Below are 21,274 nucleotides of genomic sequence, written 5' to 3'. Positions count from 1 at the left end.
CCCTCACTGCTCACTCACCCCCCCCACACTGCTCACTCACCCCCCCACACTGCTCACTCACCCCCCCCCACACTGCTCACTCACCCCCCCCACACTGCTCACTCACTCCCCCAACTGCTCACTCACCCCCCCCACACTGCTCACTCACCCCCCCACACACTGCTCACTCACCCCCCCACACACTGCTCACTCACCCCCCCACACACTGCTCACTCACCCCCCCACACACTGCTCACTCTCCCCCGACACACTGCTCACTCTCCCCCGACAAACTGCTCACTCACCCCCCCACACACTGCTCACTCTCCCCCGACACACTGCTCACTCACCCCTCACTGCTCACTCACCCCCCCCACACTGCTCACTCACCCCCCCACACACTGCTCACTCACCCCCCCACACACTGCTCACTCACCCCCCCCACACACTGCTCACTCACCCCCCACACACTGCTCACTCACCCGCCCCCCCACACAATGCTCACTCACCCCCCACACTGCTCACTCACCCCCCACACACTGCTCACTCACCCCCCCACACTGCTCACTCACCCCCCCACACTGCTCACTCACCCCCCCACACACTGCTCACTCACCCCCCGCACTGCTCACTCACCCCCCCCACACACTGCTCACTCACCCCCCCCACACACTGTTCACTCACCCCCCCCACACACTGCTCACTCACCCCCCCCACACACTGCTCACTCACTCCCCCCCACACACTGCTCACTCACCCCCCCCACACACTGCTCACTCACCCCCCGCACTGCTCACTCACCCCCCCCACACTGCTCACTCACCCCCCCCACACACTGCTCACTCACCCCCCCCACACACTGCTTACTCACCCCCCCCACACACTGCTCACTCACCCCACCCACACACTGCTCACTCACCCCCCCCACACACTGCTCACTCACCCCCCCCACACTGCTCACTCACCCCCCACACACTGCTCACTCACCCCCCCACACTGCTCACTCACCCCCTCACACTGCTCACTCACCCGCCCCCCCCACACACTGCTCACTCACCCCCCACACACACTGCTCACTCACACCCCCCACACACTGCTCACTCACCCCCCCCCACACACTGCTCACTCACCCGCCCCCCCCACACACTGCTCACTCACCCCCCCACACTGCTCCCTCACCCCCCCACACTGCTCCCTCACTCCCCCACACACTGCTCACTCACCCCCCCACACAGCTCACTCACCCCCCCACACACTGCTCACTCACCCCCCCACACACTGCTCACTCACCCCCCCACACTGCTCACTCACCCCCCCCACACACTGCTCACTCACCCACCCCCCCCACACACTGCTCACTCACACCCCCCCACACACTGCTCACTCACACCCCCCCACACTGCTCCCTCACCCCCCCACACTGCTCCCTCACCCCCCCACACTGCTCCCTCACCCCCCCACACTGCTCCCTCACCCCCCCACACTGCTCCCTCACCCCCCCACACTGCTCCCTCACCCCCCCCACACTGCTCCCTCACCCCCCCACACTGCTCACTCACCCCCCCCACACTGCTCACTCACCCCCCCACACTGCTCACTCACCCCCCCCACACTGCTCACTCACCCCCCCCACACTGCTCACTCACTCCCCCAACTGCTCACTCACCCCCCCCACACTGCTCACTCACCCCCCCACACACTGCTCACTCACCCCCCCCACACACTGCTCACTCACCCCCCCACACACTGCTCACTCTCCCCCGACACACTGCTCACTCTCCCCCGACAAACTGCTCACTCACCCCCCCACACACTGCTCACTCTCCCCCGACACACTGCTCACTCACCCCTCACTGCTCACTCACCCCCCCCACACTGCTCACTCACCCCCCCACACACTGCTCACTCACCCCCCCACACACTGCTCACTCACCCCCCCCCACACTGCTCACTCACCCCCCCCCCACACTGCTCACTCACCTCCCCCAACACTGCTCACTCACCCCCCCACACACTGCTCACTCACCCCCCCACACACTGCTCACTCTCCCCCGACAAACTGCTCACTCACCCCCCCACACAATGCTCACTCTCCCCCGACACACTGCTCACTCACCCCACACTGCTCACTCACCCCCCCACACTGCTCACATCCCCCCCACACTACTCACTCACCCCCCCACACTGCTCACTCACCCCCCCCCCACCACACTGCTCACTCACCCCCCCACACTGCTCACTCACCCCCCCCACACTGCTCACTCACTACCCCCACACTGCTCACTCCCCCCATACTGCTCACTCACTACCCCCACACCGTTCACCCCTCACACTGCTCGCTCACCCCACCCCCCGACACTGGTTCTCTCTCCCCCCTGCCCCCCCCACCAACTCTGCTCACTCACCCCCGCACTGAACACGGTTCACCCACTTGCCAATCAGCAGGTTTGAGGGGAGTGCTGAGTGTTTTTATTTGCACAACCTAAAAAGATGGTGATTGAATAGTAGTTTAAGAGAAATCATTTATAGTACAGAGAAAAACTATTACTGCAGCAGCACGGGGGCACAGTGGTTAGCACCGATGACATGGGTTCAATTCCAGCCTTGGGTGTCTGCCTGTGTGGAGATTGCAGGTTCTCCCCATGTCTGTGGGTTTCCTCCGGGTGCTCCTGATTCCTCCCACAGTCCAAAGATGTGCAAGTTATGGGGGGTTTATGGGAACGGGGGAGTGGACCTAGGTCGGGTGATCTTTCAGACGGTCAGTGCAGACTTGATGGGCCAAATGGCCTCCTTCTGCACTGTAGGAATTCTACGATTCTAAAATATCAGGGGAATGGAATTAATTGCTAGCTCTCGCAAAGATTCAGCACAGAAATGATGGGCTGCATAACACTGCACAGAAGAAGGTCATTCTATGATTCTAATTGTGATGGGACAATGTGCTTGGACAATAGAATTAACAATGTCACATGAAGGTGAGTTCGGAGCTAAATGCCTTTCTCATCCATCGTGTACTAAAACGAGAAAAGTGCAGAAATTCGCACCCTGGACTCCGGGATAGCTCCTTTCAAATATCTGGGGTTTATGTGAACAATTCAATGGAATACATTTCTCCTTTCATCTGTTGCATAAATCACCATGACAATAAGGAAGCATCTTTGTCCATGATGTAATGTTATCAAGATGTCAGCTTCTCTCTTAGAAGATATGATCATAGGGGTACGAGTCATCTTTACTAAATAGGATGTTATCACATTGAAACGAGTCAGACAGCCCAGCAAATCATCACCAGTTTCTGCACCAGTAAACCAGGTGGGGGAGAGAAAGAGTGAGGAGAATGTTTTTTTAATGCAGCGAGCTATGTCCCGGAATCGACTGCCTGAAAGGATGGTGGAAGTACATTTGCTACTAACTTTAAGAAGGGAATTGAGTAAATAGCTGATTAAAAAAAAGAGACTGCAGAACCATTGGGAAAAAGCTGGGGAATGAAACGAATTGGATCGCGCTCTCAAAAAATGAGTACAGGCCAGACAGCTTCCTTCTGTGAACCACATTGTACAATCTCATTCTCCACATGCTCCCTCTACAATTCCCAGCACCAAATTCCCATTAGAAAGAATTTATGGACATTTGAAAATCAGCATTAGGTTATTCTTAACCTCCTTCGTTCCAATGAAAAAATTCTTTTTTTTCATCATGGAACTCTGGAATAGGACAGTCTGCTCTCCCATCCAATTAGCCTCATAGCACCACAGACCCAGGTTCGATTCTGACCTCGGGTGACTGTCCGTGTGCAGTTTGTACGTTTGTGTGGGTTTCCTCCGGGTGCTCCGGTTTCCTCCCACAGTCCAAAGATGTGCAGGTTAGGTGGATTGGCCATGATAAATTGTACCTTAGTGTCCAAACATTAGTTGGGGTGATGGGGATAGGGCAGGGGAGTGGGCCTAGGTAGGGTGCTCTTTCAGAGGGTTAGTGCAGATTCAATGGGCCGAATGGCCTCCTTCTTCAGTGTACTGATTTTATGATTCTATGAATTAGGGTATGGGTTACCTGCACCTCAACTCCCTTTGTTTCACATCCCTTCATGCATATTAATTAAAGATAGATCCATCTTGGCGCTAAAAACGTTAATTGTGTCACAACCTTTTGGGGACAGATTTCCACATTGCCGCTACCCTCTGTGGGAAGAACAACTTCCTGCCATCAACTCTGACTGGCCTGGCTCCTATCTTAAGGTTCTACCCCCTTGTTCCGGACGCTCCCCATCAGAGGAAACAGTTTCTCGCCATCCATTCTATTCAATCCTTAATTCATCTCAATCACCTCAATTAGACCACTATCAACGTCCTGGGGTTACGACTGACCAGAAACTGAACTGGAATTTATTATCAAGTTAGCAAGACATTACTAAAATCAGAACGGTTCAATACGTAAAGGCCTGGGGCTTCTGACCTGGTCTAGCTTTGGCTCTCACGTGTCCTCTTTTGAGTATCCAGTAATCTCATGGTCTCAGTATGCAGTCACCTGCCATGGCAGGGACATTACCCAAAATCCCCCACGGTGGTGAATGTCCTCAATCCAGACGACAGGACATCAGGGCGCAGTACCGCCAAGTGTTGGAGCATGCATAGTGATAGCGATGGAGAGCTTCTTTCCTGTTGTATCTCCAAACTGGTATGGTTGCGGCAACGCAGAGGAAATGGTGGAGCAGTCAGGTGGATGGGAGGCTTTCGAAACACCTGCTGAGGGCATTCCGAATACAAACCCGCAGGTCCCACATTTGCAGCTCCCTGTCTTTCCCCCAGAGGCAGACTCAGGCTGGCGGTCGCTATCTTGGTTCAGACTAGTCTATCAATGTATCAACAATTTCAGCCTTTGGCAATTACATTGTTACGTCGATTGCATTTTTTAATGGACACACCCAAAAGAGTATAGAAAGAAAGCCAGGAGTATAAATGGACACATCTAGGCCCACTGGGTACCCCTCGTCTCACATTTTGCTTTGATGTTTTAAGTTTCCGTTGGCATTTATTTTCTGTTTGAGGTAGTATCCCTGAAGGGGCTGCTCTTTTAATCTGTCTCTCGGTTTGTTTAATTTAGTTTAATTGGTTCAACCCAAAATAGTATAAATGGACACAACTGGAACAGTTTGGCGTGGGGCAACAGAAGGAGACCGACATTCTGCTACATTATTCTGAGAATAAACTTGCTTCAGGTAACTTGCTTTAGACTTATTCCTTAACCGCAAACTATTAATGGAGTTAGCACAGCCACATAAATGCCGTGGCTACAAGAGCAGGTCAGAGGCTGTGAATTCTGCAGCAAGTAACTCACTCCCCAAAGCTTGTCCACAAGGCACAAGTCAGGAGTGTAATAGAATACTCTTCACTTGCCTGGATGAGTGCAGCTCCAACAACACTCAAGACGCTCAACACCATCCAGGACAAAGCTGCCCGTTTGATTGCTGCCCCTACCACAAACATTCACTCCCTCCACCACTGATGCACAGTAGTAGATGTATATGCTGCACTGCTGCAACTCACCAAGATTTGTTCAGCAGCACCTTCTACCACCCGCAACCACTACCACCTAGAAAGACAAGGGCAGCAGATACATGGGAATGCCACCAGCTGCCAGTTCCCCTCCAAGCCTCACACCATCCTGACAACTCACGATGCCCACATCTTCCATGAACGTATAAATAAAGATCACCCCCTTAATCTTTGATTTACAAGATATTACAAGCCCAGTCTGTGCAATCTGTCCTCATAATTTAACCCTCTAAATCCCAGCAAGGTTCTGGTACACCTTTTGAGGCCAATACATCCTTTCTGAGGTGTGGTGCCCAGGACCAAATGCAGTTACTTCAAAAAATCATTTATGGGATGTGGGCGTCGCTGGTTAGGGCAGTATTTATTGTCTATCCCTAGTTGCCGTTGAGATAGTGTAGTGAGTTGCTTTCATGAACCGCTGCAATCCATGAGGTGTAGGTACACCCACAGTGCTGTTAGGGAGAGAGTTCCAGGATGTTAGCCCAGTGACACTGAAGGAACGGTGATTTATTTCCAAGTCAGGAAGGTGAGTGACTGGGAGGGGAACTTCCTCACTTTTGTTTTCCAGTCCCATTAGATAAAGGTTAACATTCCATTAATGTTTTGAATGCTTTTTGTGGCTGTCTACTGGCTTTGCTTCTCAATAGTCTCTTGCCTTTTTCTGCATTTTGAAAATATCCCTATTTGTTTAATTTGAATGCAACGAGAGAACATAATCCCCCCCAGCAACAACTCCCAATAGAAATTCCCCAATATGGAGTCTCAGAAATAATTTTTGATATAGTTAAATGAGGAAGATTAGTTACTCAAGTTTTCAAAGTCTGCTACATAAACAAGGTTTTGCATTTTAAAAGCAAAAGTAGGTGTGAGGGTGGGGATTGAGGACAGCACAACGATATCTCAGTGCCCTTGAGGTTTGATCAAGTATTAACTGCATGTAGTGAAACAGCAGACTACCTTGGTCAGGATATGCCCATCCACAATGGCCTGTGACTGCCAGGGCCAGTTGAATGAAGTCACAACATCGCATTTCTGAAACTTCAGGTGTTTACTCTCTTCAACCACACCCACTCCTCCACCAGTAACGACACTAGACACTTGCCATGGCAGTATGTAAGCTACTCCGGTGTCTTCATTCATCCTGCATCGCTGCCAAGATAAAGTCAAAGCCAACTGTTAAAAACCTGGGACACTCATGATTAATCCATCATCAGCTCAATACAGATCTGAATAAAGAGAAGCTGGATTTGTCGCCAACACCGTGAACACACAGTTCTAAGGTGCGATTCTCCCAAAAGGGAACAAAGTCTCAGAGCGAGCGCATTTAGCCTCGTGTTTCCCGGTGCTCGCAGTGCCAAGAAACACATGGCTATTCAACGTGACTCGCGTCGTATAAGATGCCTGAACGGGGAAGCCACGGCCTAGGCCCCACATAGCCCCGTTTTGTACAATGGGCAGCTCCACTTGCAGGAACTCCCCAGTGTAGTGAGAGAAATGGCATCGCAATCTCTGCACAGCATCCCCGACCCGATCGTGTGCGCATAAAAACTGCCAGCTTTTGACCGCCAACCGGGCACAGTGGCAGTGCACATACCAACTGGCAATACCACATGGGCACCTTGGCAGGTGGCACTGTCAGGGTGCCCAGCTGCCACCAGCAGTGCCAGAGCACCACCCTGCGCAAAGGACACGCAGCTGAAGGCCTCCGATCTCCTGAGAGATCCCCATGCGTCTGGTTCTCGTTTGTGGGGACCAGTGCTGAACGGCGCTCGCACGAGGTCTCTGAGGCAAAGGAGATGAATCCCAAAGCCTCAGGTTCCTCGGGAATCTGCGCATTGGAGTGAGGCTAGCTGTCTCGCTCTCATATTTTTAAATTATTATTACTTTATCAGAGTTACAAAGCCAGAGCTCGGAGTGTGGACAGGGCCAAACCCCTAATCCAGCTCCTTGCCTGCTCCAAAAACTAATTCAAATCAAATCCAATTCATGGTCCCCACAAGAGTGACATACCAGATACAGGCATTGCACCTGACATCACACTCATCTTAGCCAATAGGCCGAGAAGCGTGATTTGCCAATAAGTGATCCCGCCCCCAATGGGCAGGAGTTACATCACATCGTCTCGCGAGGACGCGTTGAATCTCGCAAGGGGCTGCGAGCTGGGTAGATCCCTGGAGCAGGGTCCCCCGGCTTACATCAGCCACGCTGCGGCGATCTGCTTTCCAGCGCAGCGTGGCCGTTGGATCGCCTAGTGCTTTACTCTTGTTGCATCTTGCTTATATTGTGCCGGCCAGCATTTGCCCCATATCCCCCCAAACCAGAGCAGGCCACCAAATGACACAGTGGGCCATTGTTCCTGGCACTAAATGGGTGGTTTAAGCCGCTCACAATTGCACTCTGGGCCTCAGTCCATAACAATGTTGCCCTTGGTCAGTGGCGCCAAACTGCTACATCCACACGATTAATTCAGTCTGATTTGCTTATACACATAAACCCGCCCCCTCAAACTGATATACGACTTTACTATTGGTCAATGTGGATGCCAATCATGTCCAAGTGCATGGCAGCCTCTCTCTGATGGGTATTCGCTGGCACGGTGTCAAATTGGGCACAGCAGAGTGTCGTCCAGCAGAGTGACGTCACTGGTCTCCTGCATCGGTGCAGGCTGGTTCAAACGGGTATCGTTGGCCATTATTACAATGGCAGGAGACACAGTGATATAGAAAAGGAAATGGGATATAAAACGAGAGGATGCCATTCAGCCCATCGAGTCTCTTCCCCTGTTCAATTAGATCGTCGCCAATCTGTATTTGAACTATTCAATCCATCTTTGTTCTGTAACCCTTAATACCCTTTCCTAACAAAAAATTCTCAACTTTAGAAACTGTAAATTGTCCCCAGGCTTAATACCTTTTTGGAGAAGAGAATTCCGTATTTCCACCACCCTTTGTGTGAAGACGTACTCCTTGACCTCATCCCTGAATTGCCTGTCTCTAACTTTAAGCTTATTTTCCCCACTACAGGAGGGTTTCTCGCTAATTACCCTAATTTGTATTTATGTTGTGAATTTCATGACCAAAGTGCTTTTCACATTCACCTCAGAGTCACTCCAGAGACCAAGGCCTAATCTGCTCTCACGGATGGATGCAAAAGATCCCTTGACCAGTATTCCTAAGGTACAAGACTACGGACCAACTGCTGGAAAATGGGATTAGAATGGACAGGTGCTTGATGGCCGGCGCAGGCATGATGGGCCTTTTTGTACTGTATGACTCTATTTCATTCAACACTTGAAGCAAATTGTCTGCTCACAATCTCAGAACATCTCAAAGTCAATGTGAATCAGGGTGGAAACTCTCCACTGGTTAGAATTATGCCTAGCACCGAGGAAGATGATTGTGGTTATTGGAGACCAATCATCTCAGTCTCAGGGCATCGCTGCAGGAGTTTCTTAGGTTAGTGTCTTTTGTGAGGGCCACAAAGAATCCAGCACAAGTTTGTAGAATTGAAAGAAATAACTTTATTTACAATTACATATATACAACGGCAGCAGTATTCCCTTACTGCTCACTCCTCTCTGCTGGTTCCACACTAGCCAGCTCTATTTATGCAGGTGACTCTGCTAATGATCCCCCCCCCCCCCCACCTCATTGGGGAAGCTCATACTCACTAAGGACTGTGGGATTGCCATTAGTCCCCAACCTCTCACACCTAGAACAAACATTTTTTTTTTCAAATGGATTAACAACAGACCTCACAGCCACCCATCTAAATCAGTGTTTTCCAAACCTTTTTTTCCCCGTGACCCATTTGTACCAAACGGCCATCCTTTGGGATCCACGCCAGCCGACCTTTGCGACCCACCATTTTCGCTTACCTTTAATGTGACAGGTGAGCCTGCTTGGTCCTCATGATTTCACTTGTTTTGTTATTCAAAGTTACATTTCTGATAATGACTTCAGCTAATGATTTAAGATCTCACTGCATTCATTGAAAAAAATCAAAATGTTTGTCCTCAAAAATGTCTTTGAAGTTTTGAGGGTTTTAATCGTTCATTTACCAGTGGTTCCCTGCACACATGAACTTTGATTCCTGATTTGCAGTGGCACAAGTAATAACCCACACCTCAAGTGATCATCTTTGTTCCTGTTTTCAGTTTCTTCTTCGTGGGTTGTTCACCAGAGGCCCTGGATTTCACACCAGCACTGTTGGCAGCTGCAAAATGGAGGAATCTCTCTCGCGTCCAGAACATGTGAAGTCAGTGACCTGCTCTCTGCCGCTGCTCCTGGCAGGAAGACTCCAGCAATTAAAAAAATAATAATCCTGGGACAGCTCGCTGACGTTAGGAGGAGGTGTTCTGCCCGCTGGGCTCCGGGCCTGCAGACTGCTGAAGGAGTATGCATGCGCAGAAGGGCCGGCATTTTGAAAGCCGGTCGCAGTCGGCATCTCTAAAATCCGGTCGCAGCGTTGGTCACTTCTTCCCACGATCGGGAATCCGCGACGCATCACCCCACAACTCTCCCAATATTCGCCCGCGACCCAGGGTTTGAAATGACTGATCTAAATTATAAGAGTAGGTAATACTCAGGACAACTGGGCAAACTTGTATTTTGCCGCCCTTTCTTTGATCTCTACTTAAATACTTAAACATCTTATCTCTCTTGAACAAGACTGAACTCACCACCAAGTAGCAGGGGTCTAGCGCTGGTGACGGCACAGCGGCCGCTCCCACCGATAAGGTACACCACGAGTCCGGTGGTGGCGGCAACTCTCAAAATTTGGGGGCAGTGGAGGCGCCACAGGGGTGAGGTAGAGGCCTCGGTTTGGTCCCCGATCCAAGAGAACCATCGGTTCGTCCCGGGGAGAATGGATGGGGGGTTTCTGAGCTGGCACAGGGCAGGAATTAGAAGGATGGGGGACCTGTTTATAGATGGGACGTTTGCGAGCCTTGGGGCGCTGGAGGAAAAATTTGGGCTGCCCCCCGGAAACGCCTTTAGGTACATGCAGGTGAGGGCGTTCATGAGACGGCAGGTGAGGGAATTTCCGCTGCTTCCAGCACGTAAGATTCAAGATAGGGTGCTCTTGGGGGTGTGGGTTGGAGGGCAGGGTCTCGGCGAACTACCAGGAGATGCAGGAAGAGGAGGAGGCCTCGGTGGAGGAGCTAAAGGATAAATAGGAGGAGGAGCTTGGGGAGGAGATAGATGAGGGTCTGTGGGCTGATGCCCTGGGTAAGGTTAATTCTTCCTCCTCTTGCGCCAGGCTTAGCCTGATACAATTTAAGGTTCCTCACAGAGCGCATATGAAAGGGGCAAGGTCGAGTAGGTTTTTTGGGGTAGAGGACAGGTGTGTAAGGTGCTCGGGGAGTCCAGCGAACTACGCCCATATGTTCTGGGCGTGTCCGGCGCTGGATGGGTTTTGGAGAGGCTTTGTGAGGACTGTGTCTAAGGTGGTGAACACCCGGGTCAAGCCGAGCTGGGGGTTGGCATTATTTGGGGTATCGGACGAGCCGGGAGTGCAGGAGGCGAAAGAGGCCGGTATTCTGGCCTTTGCACCCCTGGTAGCCCGGCGGAGGATTCTGCTACAATGGAAGGATGCGAAGCCCCCAAGCATAGAAGCCTGGATCAGCGACATGGCAGGGTTCATTAAATTGGAGAGGGTAAAGTTTGCCTTGCGAGGGTCTGTGCAAGGGTTCTTCAGGCGGTGGCAACCGTTCCTAGACTTTCTAGCGGAACGTTAGGAGGTGGTCAGCAGCAGCGGCAGCCTGGGGGGGGGGGTTCGGGTATGTGTTTATTAATGTTTCATTGGGGGGGGGGTTTGTACATTGGGGGAATTCGCGATATAAGTGTACGATGTTGACCTGTGTGTTTTATGCTTTTCTTTTTTCTGTAAAGGGGAGGAGTTTTGTTGAAAATTTGCTAAAATTGAATACAAATATATATTTTTTTAAAGTAGCAGGGGTCTACCTCGGTGCTGTTCAGTGTACACTGCTTCTAATATGAGAGTGCCAGCCCACTCTGCGCAGTGCGTGGTGGATACCCTCCCTATTCACTGCCAGCGCACACCAAGTTAATCCCCGCTCCTCATTCACGTAAGGCCCGACTATTTTGCGGAGCCCCTGGAAAGTATATGCGGAGGAGTTTGTGGATTCCAGTTTGTGAAACACTTACCTAGAAGGACAATAACAACAGGTGCATGGAAACACTGCTACCTCCAAGTTGCGCTTTAAATCACGCAGCTTTCTGATGAGAAATATTGCAGCTATCCTTCATTGTTGCCGGAACTCGCTCTGCAGTGTGGAAACACTTTCACCACATGCACTGCAGCGGTTCAAGGAGGAGGCGTGTCACCACCATCTCAAGGATAATTAGCGATGGGCAATAAATAGGCCTTGCCAAGTGACGCCCACATTGATGAGTGAATTTAAAATGTGTGGGTAAGCAAGGCAAACCGTCAGTATAAAATTAGACAGTAAAATAGGTACCAGTGAAAAACTAAATTGGATGGGACTTGACACACAAGTTTGGCATGATCTGCTAGGCAGGTTAGTGTTTAGGTTTTGCCCTCCACACAAACAGGAATGCCAACATCATGGGTAGTGATCTTGCACTTGGATGCTATACTGGGAGCTGGAATATAAGAAAGCGCTTACTCTGTGAGTTTGCAATCTGGAATGCACTGAGGTGGAAGTCAATAGAAAATTAACTTTCAAACGAGACTGGGTAAATACTTGAAAAGGAAAATAATTGCAGTGCAATGAAGCAAGAGCAGTGGAGTGGGCCAAATTAGATTGTTCTTTCAAACAGCTAACACAGGCACGATTGGCAATGCCCAGTGCAGTAAGATGGCAGAATTCCATGGCTTATGTTCTTTCAGCCATTACGGTGTACCCTCGCAGCCTAACAGTCCAAAGGGGATGTGTACTCACCATGTAAGGATCCACAGATAGGTATTTGGTGCAGACTTTCACCTGCCCCTCTTGCAAGTCTTGAGGCAGAGAACCCTCTTCTGTCCTAAAATTCTCAGCAATTGGGTCCCCATTCTTCCCTAAAGACAGAAGAAGCGAGAGGGAACACGGTTACCCCTTTCCAGAGGTCAATTCTGGGACACAATACCAACTTCCCAGATAACTCTTTGCCAAATCACTGAGCTATGTGGATCACATGGTGTGATGTTGCTGGACTAATAATCCAACAAACACTCCTTCAGATCCCACCACAGCAGTTTGAGAATTGGAATTCTGTTTTATATATTTTCAAAAATCTGGAAATAAGGAAGCTGGCATCTGTAGAAGTGACAGGAAGCTGTGGGATGTTTTAAAGGCCCAACAGGTTTAGTGATGTCCTTTAGGAGAGAAAATCTGCTGTCCTTATCTGGCCTGGGCCTGTATTTGATTCCATCCCACATTATCATGGGCTGACTGGTAACTGGCCTCTAAAATGTTTCATCATAGAATTTACAGAGCAGAAGGAGGCCATTCAGCTCATCGAGTCTGCACCGGCTCTTGGAAAGAGCACCCAAGGTCATCACCGCCACCCGATCCCCATAACCCAGTAACCCCACCCAACACTAAGGGCAATTTTGGACACTAAGGGCAATTTATCATGGCCAATCCACCTAACCTGCACATCTTTGGACTGTGGGAGGAAACCGGAGCACCCGGAGGAAACCCATGCACACATGGGGAGATTGTGCAGACTCCGCACAGACAGTGACCCAAGCCGGAATCGAACCTGGGACCCTGGAGCTGTGAAGCAATTGTGCTATCCACAATGCTACCGTGCTGACCTACAATGCTACCGTGCTGCCCTAGCCAGCCAGTCAGGTGTACTAAGGGTGAGCAGGAAATACTGGCCTTGCCAGTGATGCCGACATCTGAAGAGTGAATTTTCTTTAAACGATAAGAGCATGGCAGTCCCAGGTTGCTCAGTTGGCAGGTGGCTGTGGGGATACAAAATGGACACTGCCTGCTATGCCAGGAATGTTCCCCTGGAGACTAGTTTAGCACAGGGCTAAATAGCTGGCTTTTAAAGCAGACCATGCAGGCCAAGCAGCGCGGGTTCAATTCCCGTACCAGCCTCCCCGAACAGGCGCCGGAATGTGGCGACCAGGGGCTTTTCACAGTAACTTCATTTGAAGCCTACTTGTGACAATAAACGATTTTCATTTCATTCATCTGTGGGCTTAACTGCGATGGCTCCCTCATGTTCACAGTGAAGGCTCACACACGAAGAATGGACAAGAGAACAGAGGGTGGACAGACACGACCCCTCAGGAGGAGAGGATTAGAATAGTTGGACCAGCGATAATGTGTATTGACGCAGAGAGGGGTAACTAGCAGTTACAGGCTGGAGCTGCAATGCTTACAGAAAAAAATCACTCTGCAATTCCACATGTGGGTAGATGTAGAGAAGATGTTTCTGCTTGTTGAGGGTGGGGGAGAGGGTCGGACAGTCACTCATAAATCAAAGAAGGAATTCAGGTGAAACGTTTCTACGCAGAGTGTGGTGAGAATATGGAACTTGCTACCACAGGGATAGGTAAGAGCAATAGCATAGATGCAATGAAGGGGAAGATAGATAAACGAGAGAGAAAGGCATTGAAGATATTGCTGAGAGGATGAAATGAGATAGGGTGGGTGGAGGACCATGTGGAACTTAGGCACTGGTATGGACCTGCAGAATTGAATGGCCAGTTTCTGTTAACATAGAAACGTAGAAAATAGGACAGCAGCAGGCCATTCGAGCCTGCTCCACCACTCAACATGAAATAGAGGTTGATCCTCTATTTCAACACCATACACCTGCACTCTCCCCATACCCCTCGACACTCTTGGGCTCGATTCTCCGCTCCCGCGACTCAGTGCCCACGCCGTCGTGAATGCCGTCGAGTTTCACGACAGTGTGAAATGGCCCCGATCGCGATCGATTCAGGGCCCGAAAATGGGCTAGGAGCGGGGCCGCGAGGAACTCGGGGGGCGTGGTGTGAAAGCAGCGTCGTAAGCGCACGACGCCCGAATGACGCGACGCTGCGCCATAAATGGCGCGGTCTGCGCACTGAAGGACCCAGGAGGAGGAGAGATGGCTGAGCCCCGACGAGCCGCACCGAGGTTCCGGGACACGGACCTGGACACCCTCCTCGATGAGGTTGAAAACCGAAGGGCCACCCTCTGCCCAAGACGTGGGCATGGCCAGCCATCCAGCACGGTGAAGCCCGGTTGGCGTGAAGTTGGCACCGCTGTGAGTGCTGCGGGGCACACCCCCCGGTCCGGGGAGCAGTGTCGGAAGAAGCTGCACGACCTCACTCGGGCTGCCAGGGTAAGTGCCATGAGGGTTGATGCGCGATCAATTACACTCAAGACAAAGTGATTTCATAACTGAAGGCTTTAATCTCCTAGAAATTGTTCCCCAGCAGCTTTGGTACAGAAAGTGAAGGCAGCTGGGACGGCACCGTTTCTTATGCCCCACCTGTCAAGGCGGAGCTATGTAATAACAGCCAATGGTAGACTCTTGGGTCTAACCAATGGTCATCAGCCTCTTAGGTACTGCAATACCTGGTACTACCACATTCACCCCCTGTTAAAAAAAAGAGTCCGGCGGGGGTGGTGGCCAGTGGTAACAGTCGCCTTGAACATGGTATGATCAGGTATGGAGGTACCATGCTGTCGAGGATATTTACAAAGTTCACAGTTAAAGTCACAACGAAGCAATCAGTCGATCGGGTGGCCTGGTCGTCCTTCTGGATTGTCTGGGCTTCGGTGGTGATTCCGGTGAGGGTCCCGGTGGTTACGACTCCAGGAGCGTGATTTCGGCCTCCCTGGCAGCTTCGTCACCCCTAGGCAGCGCTGTTGTGGCAAAAGGTTGGGGGGGGGGGGGGCACTGCAGGGGGCGTCGGTGGGTGGGCGGGCCTAGGCAGGAGCGGCGGGAGTACTGACCCTCCAGTGGGGTGCGTGGGGGTGGGGGCAATGGTTCGGGTGCGCGTGGGGTTCCGGCGGGCGCCAGGACCCGGAGGGAGACTGTATCTTGCCGGCCGTCAGGGAACGCCACATAGGCGTACTGGGGGTTAGCGTGCAGCAGGTGGACCCTCTCGACCAACGGGTCCGACTTGTGCGCACGCACGTGCTTCCGAAGCAGGATGGGTCCGGGTGTCGATAGCCATGTTGGGAGCGAGGTCCCGGAGGAGGACTTCCTGGGGAAAACAAGGAGACGTTCATGAGGTGTCTGATTTGTGGTTGTACAGAGCAGTGACCGGATGGCGTGGAGGGCCATCGGGAGGACGTCTTGCCAGCGGGAGACTGGGAGATTCCTGGACCGTAAGGCCAGTAGAACAGTCTTCCAGACCATTCCGTTCTCCCTCCCCACCTGTCCGTTTCCCCGGGGGTTGTAACTGGTCGGCCTGCTCGAGGCGATGCCCTTGCTGAGCAGGAATTGACGCAGTTCGTTGCTCATAAAGGAGGACCCCCCTCTCACTGTGTATGTACGCGGGTGAAACCGAACAGTGTAAAGATACTCTGGAGGGCCTTGATGACGGTGGTTGTGGTCATGTCTGGGCAGGGGATGGCGAATGGAAACCGGGAGTACTCATCAATCACATTCAGGAAATACTTGTTGCGGTCAGTGGAGGGGAGGGGGCCTCTGAAATCCATGCTGAGGCGTTCAAAGGGACGGGAAGCCTTTATCAGGTGCGCCCTCTCTGGCCGGTAGAAGTGCGGTTTGCACTCTGCGCAGATTTGGCAGTCCCTGGTGACTGTCCTGATCTCCTCGATGGAGTAGGGCAGGTTGCGGGTCTTGATGAAGTGGAAGAAAGTCCTCGCGGAGGGCTCGGAGGCGATCCACTTGTGCAGTGGCACAAGTGCCACGGGACAGGGCATCAGGAGGCTCGTTTAACTTCCCCGGACGGTACAAGATCTCGTAGTTGAAGGTGGAGAGTTCTATCCTCCACCGCAAGATCTTGTCGTTTTTAATCTTGCCCCGCTGTGCATTATCGAACATGAAGGCAACCGACCGTTGGTCTGTGAGGAGAGTGTATCTCCTGCTGGCCAGGTAATGCCTCCAATGTCTCACAGCTTCTGCTATGGCTTGTGCCTCTTTTTCGACCGAGGAATGGCGAATTTCGGAAGCATGGAGGGTACGGGACCCCCCTCCTGGACATCATGGATCCCACCAGCGACCGCCCCCAGCCAACCCCAATCCTGCGCCACGCGGCAGCTTACCAACCCCGGGGGGCCCCAAGTGCTATTTCTGCAGGCAGACAAAGCACCCCCGGCAGCGCTGCCCGGCGTGGAGCGCAATCTGCAAGGCCTGCGGGAAGAAAGGACATTTTGCTGCGGTGTGCCAGGCCATGTCGATCGCCGCAGTAACCAGCCCCATTGTTCCTGCACCCCCCACGTGCGACCCGTGGAAGCTGCCATTTTCGTTCCCGCAACCAACGTGTGGCCCATGGGCGCTGCCATCTTCCTTGCATCAGAACACATGCGACCCGTGGACGCCACCATCTTCTTCCCCATCAGACCTCGTGAGGTCCGTGGGCGCCGCCATCTTTAACGCCGCCTGCCACGTGCACCATGTGGGCGCCGCCATCTTCGGTGCCATTTTGGACGGCGCCTCAGGACCCCTGCTTGTCGGGCACCTCATAGGGCCGCTCATCGCCCGCAACCGCTGCCGACCAGCCCGGGGCCTACCAACACCAGCCGCAGCTTGCGTCCATCACGCTCGACCAGTCCCGGCCACACAACCTCGCCACCGCGACAACGATGGTGAAGGTCGATGGCCACAAGACACCTTGCCTTCTCGACTCCGGGAGCACGGAGAGCTTCATCCACCCCGATACGGTAAGGCGCTTCTCCCTCGCGGTGCATCCCATTACCCAACGAATCTCCCTGGCCTCGGATCCCACTCCGTGGAGATCCGGGGGTACTGCACCGCCACCCTCACCGTCCAGGTCCTAGAGTTCAGCAACTTCTGGCTCTACGTCCTCCCCAACCTCTGCGCTGCCTTGCTACTTGGCCTGGACTTCCAGTGCAACCTCCAAAGTCTAACCACCCCTACCACCCCTTACTGTATGCGGCCTCACGACCCTTAAGGTCGACCCATCTTCCCTATTTCCAAACGTCACCCCGGATTGCAAACCTGTCGCCACCAGGAGCAGACGGTACAGTGCCCAGGACAGGACTGTGGGCCACCTTCCCGTGCCTCGATAGCGTCACCATCTGTGGCCACGACCAGCAAGACCACGACGCTAACCTTTTCAAATTTCTCCACACCGTCAAACTCCTGAACCAAACGTATAACAAGGAGAAGTGCGTGTACAGCACCAACCGCTTAGCCATCCTTGGCTATGTGGTGCAAAATGGGGTTCTAGGGCCCGACCACGACCACATGCGCCCCCTCATGGAACTCCCCCTCCCCCACTGCCCCAAGGCCCTCAAACGATGCCTGGAGTTCTTCACATACTATGCCCAGTGGGTCCCTAACTATGCGGACAAGGCCCGTCCACTCATTCACTCCACAGTTTTCCCCGTCGGCCGAGGCTCACCAAGCCTTCAACTGTATCAAGGCCGACATCGCCAAGGCCGTGATGCACGCGGTCGATGAGACCCTCCCCTTTCAAGTCGAGAGCAATGCATCTGACGTCGCTCTGGCCGCCACCCTCAACTAGGCAGGCAGACCTGTGGCATTCTTTTCCCGCACCCGCCATGTCTCCGAAATTCAGCACTCCTCCGTCGAAAAGGAGGCCCAAGCCATCGTTGAAGCTGTGCGGCATTGGAGGCATTACCTGGCCAGCAGGAGATTCACTCTCCTCACTGACCAACAGTCGGTTGCCTCTATGTTCAATAACACACAGCGGGGCAAGATCAAAAATGATAAAATCTTGAGGTGGAGGATCGAGCTCTCCACCTACAATTACGAGATTTTGTATCGCCCCGGTAAGCTCAACGAGCCCCCCGATGCCCTATCCCGAGGTACATGTGCCAGTGCACAAGTGGACCGACTCCGGGCCCTACACGGTGGTCTCTGTCACCCAGGGGTCACCCGGTTCTTTCACTTTATAAAGGCCCGCAACCTACCTGTTTTCAGAACCCCAAAATGTATCATGGAGTTCAACCAACCTCCCCCTTTAATGGATTGTTGCTTTTGAAGCACACGGCTTGTTCCCCAGATGTGGTATTACAATTATGGACACGTGGTTTTTAACACAAAACAATGTTTATTCCATGAACTCAACTTAACCTTTTAAATAAACATTGGATCACTTAACACCCCTTACTTCAAGGATAACCCCGAAAATAATACAACACTAAATAATCCCTCAAAATGTTCCTTCAAACCTCCAAAAGACTTCACCTTTAACAACAGACATGAGGTTACATTCAATATACATACAGTCTTTGGATTTGCCGACATCCACAGACCAGCTCGGTGTTTTTCTTCCTGCAACTCTTTTCAAAACACACAGACACTCCCAGCTTTCTCCTCAAACTGGCTTTCTCCTTTCTCCTCACGGAGTCACCGGTGACAGCCGGCGCCTGCATCGCCACCGGGACTGCGGCGCTCGCTACGGAGGATCAAGGCACCCGACCGGCTAAATTTGTGAACTTTTCCCCAAACTGTACACTTTGAAAATGCTCACATACGTGTAAATAGTTTTCCACCACTCCCGCTGGACTCTTTTTTAACAGGGGGTGAATGTGGTAGTCACCACTGCTTGTATATATGACGTATATGAGAAGTAATATGGTAAGGCTCCTGTACTCCAGTAAGGAGTGATGCTGTAAGGATCCCTGTCTGCTGGCTCCACCCAGTAGGCAGAGTATAAATGTGTGTGCTCACCGAGCTGCAGCCAATTCGGCAGCAGCTGTAGGAGGCAACACATCTCTGCTTAATAAAGCCTCGATTACTCTCTAATCTCGTCTTGCCGCAATTGATAGTGCATCAGGCAGTAAGCTAAAAAGATCTCTAGGGTTGTAATCTCAGGATTACTTCCTGTGCCACGTGCCAGTGAGGCTAGAGGTAGGAGTTAAACACGTGGCTAAACTGGTGGTGTAGGAGGTAGGGTTTCAGATTTCTGAACCATTGGGATCTCGTCCCAGGCCGATAGCAGTAGAAGGGTGTTTAGAGTACCCAATTCTTATTTATTTCCAACTAAGGGGCAATTTAACGTGGCCAATCCACCTAACCTGCACATCTTTTGGGTTGTGGGGGCGAAACCCCCGCAGACACGGGGAGAACGTGCAAACTCCACACGGAGTGTTATCCACTGTACCACCGTGTTGCCCTAGAAAGGTGTTTTTCTGAATGGAAGGTGTTCCACAGGGATCGGTGCTGGGGCCTCTGTTGTTTGTAGTGTACATAAACGATTTGGAGGAAAATGTAGCTGGTCTGATTCATAAGTTCGCGGATGACAACAAGGTTGGTGGAGTGGCAGTGTTGAGGATTATCAGAGGATACAGCAGGACATAGATAGGTTGGAGACTTGGGCAGAGAAATGGCAAATGGGGTTTAATCCAGACAAATGTGAGGTAATGCATTTTGATAGGTCTAAAATAGAGGGAAATAGACAGTAAATGGCAAGACACTTCGGAATATAGAAAGTCAGAGAGATCTGGGCGTACAGATCCACAGATCTTTGAAAGTGGCAACACAAGTGGACAAGGTAGTCAAGAAAGCATATGGAAGACTTCCGGTTGCGGCTATGCTGAGCTAAGTCGCACGTTCGGCAGCTCCCGCTAAAAACTGACTTTTGGGCTCTTTTTAGGGTCCGTAATGGCGCTTGTTCGACATTTCCCAGTGTGGGAAGGGGACAACAACATTCCCCCGATAGTGTATGGATTGGATCAGGAGTGGGGCGATTAAAAAAGTGGCATTGAAGCAAAGAAAGGTGCGAGGGAGGAGGACCAAGATGGCGGCGGGCGGAGACCAGGCAGCGTGGAGGCACTGGGCGCAAGAGCAGCAGGAGCTTCTCCAGCGTTGTTTTAAGGAATTGAAAACAGAGCTGCTGGAGCCGATAGAAGGCTTCAATCGATAAGCTGGAGACCCAGACGGCCCAAGGGGCGGCGATCCGGGAGGTCCGGCAGAAGGTCTCGGAGAACGAGGACGAGATCCTGGGCCAAGAAATGGCAGGCGAGGAGATGGAGAATCGGTCGAGGCAGAAGAACCCGCGGATCCTGGGTCTCCCAGAGGGACTGGAGGGATCGGGCGTGAGGGCCTACGTGGTCACCATGCTGAATTCGCTGATGGGAGCGGGGGCCTTTCAGGGGCCCTTGGAGCTGGAGGGGGCCCACCGAGTGCTGGTGAGGAGGCCCAAGCCCAGCGAGCCGCCGCGGGCGGTGCTGATGCGGTTCCACCAGTTTGCTGATCGGGAGTGTGTGTTAAGGTGGGCCAAGAAGGAGCACAGCAGCAGGTGGGAGAACCCGGAGGTCCGGATCTACCAGGATTGGAGCGCGGAGGTGGCGAAGAAGAGGGCCAGTTACAACCAGGCGAAGGCAGTGCTGCACAGGAAGGGGGTGAAGTTCGGTATGCTGCAGCCGGCGTGTCTGTGGGTCACCTATAAGGACCGACACCATTATTTCGAGTCCCCGGAGGAGGCGTGGGCCTTTGTTCAGGCCGAAAAACTGGACTCGGACTAAGGGACGGGGACGAGTGGTCGCAGTGGAGGGATGGTTGGGGATTGTTGTGTTGTGTTTTGAGGGAGGGTTCTTTGTTTTTCGGGGGGGGGGGTTGCTGCTGGAATGGCCAAGGGGGAGCTGG

At 52.3% G+C, this 21,274-nt stretch overlaps 1 protein-coding gene across 11 annotated transcripts in view; it reads right to left on the bottom strand.

The window, feature by feature from the left end:
• The window catches only part of ptgr2 (prostaglandin reductase 2), a 228,136-nt gene that overhangs the window by 82,984 nt on the left and 123,878 nt on the right, over positions 1-21,274 (bottom strand). For 8 of the 11 annotated variants that reach the window (XR_011937520.1, XM_072487491.1, XM_072487512.1 and 5 more), the window contains 2 exons: positions 12,457-12,575; positions 6,489-6,680 (listed from right to left, as the gene is read on the bottom strand). Coding sequence is in view for 10 of the 11 variants with exons in the window: in XM_072487491.1 (XP_072343592.1) it covers positions 6,489-6,680; positions 12,457-12,459 (195 nt within the window). In the remaining variant the exon portion in view is untranslated. The remainder of the gene's footprint in view (positions 1-6,488; positions 6,681-12,456; positions 12,576-21,274) is intronic. The other 3 variants (XM_072487460.1, XM_072487482.1, XM_072487471.1) reach the window with 1 other exon arrangement.

The sequence above is a fragment of the Scyliorhinus torazame genome, chromosome 2, assembly GCF_047496885.1.
Source record: "Scyliorhinus torazame isolate Kashiwa2021f chromosome 2, sScyTor2.1, whole genome shotgun sequence".
Classification (NCBI taxonomy): Eukaryota; Metazoa; Chordata; class Chondrichthyes; order Carcharhiniformes; family Scyliorhinidae; genus Scyliorhinus; species Scyliorhinus torazame.
The sequence above is the reverse complement of the archived record's forward strand: the minus strand, read 5'-3'. Positions and strand labels throughout refer to the sequence as shown.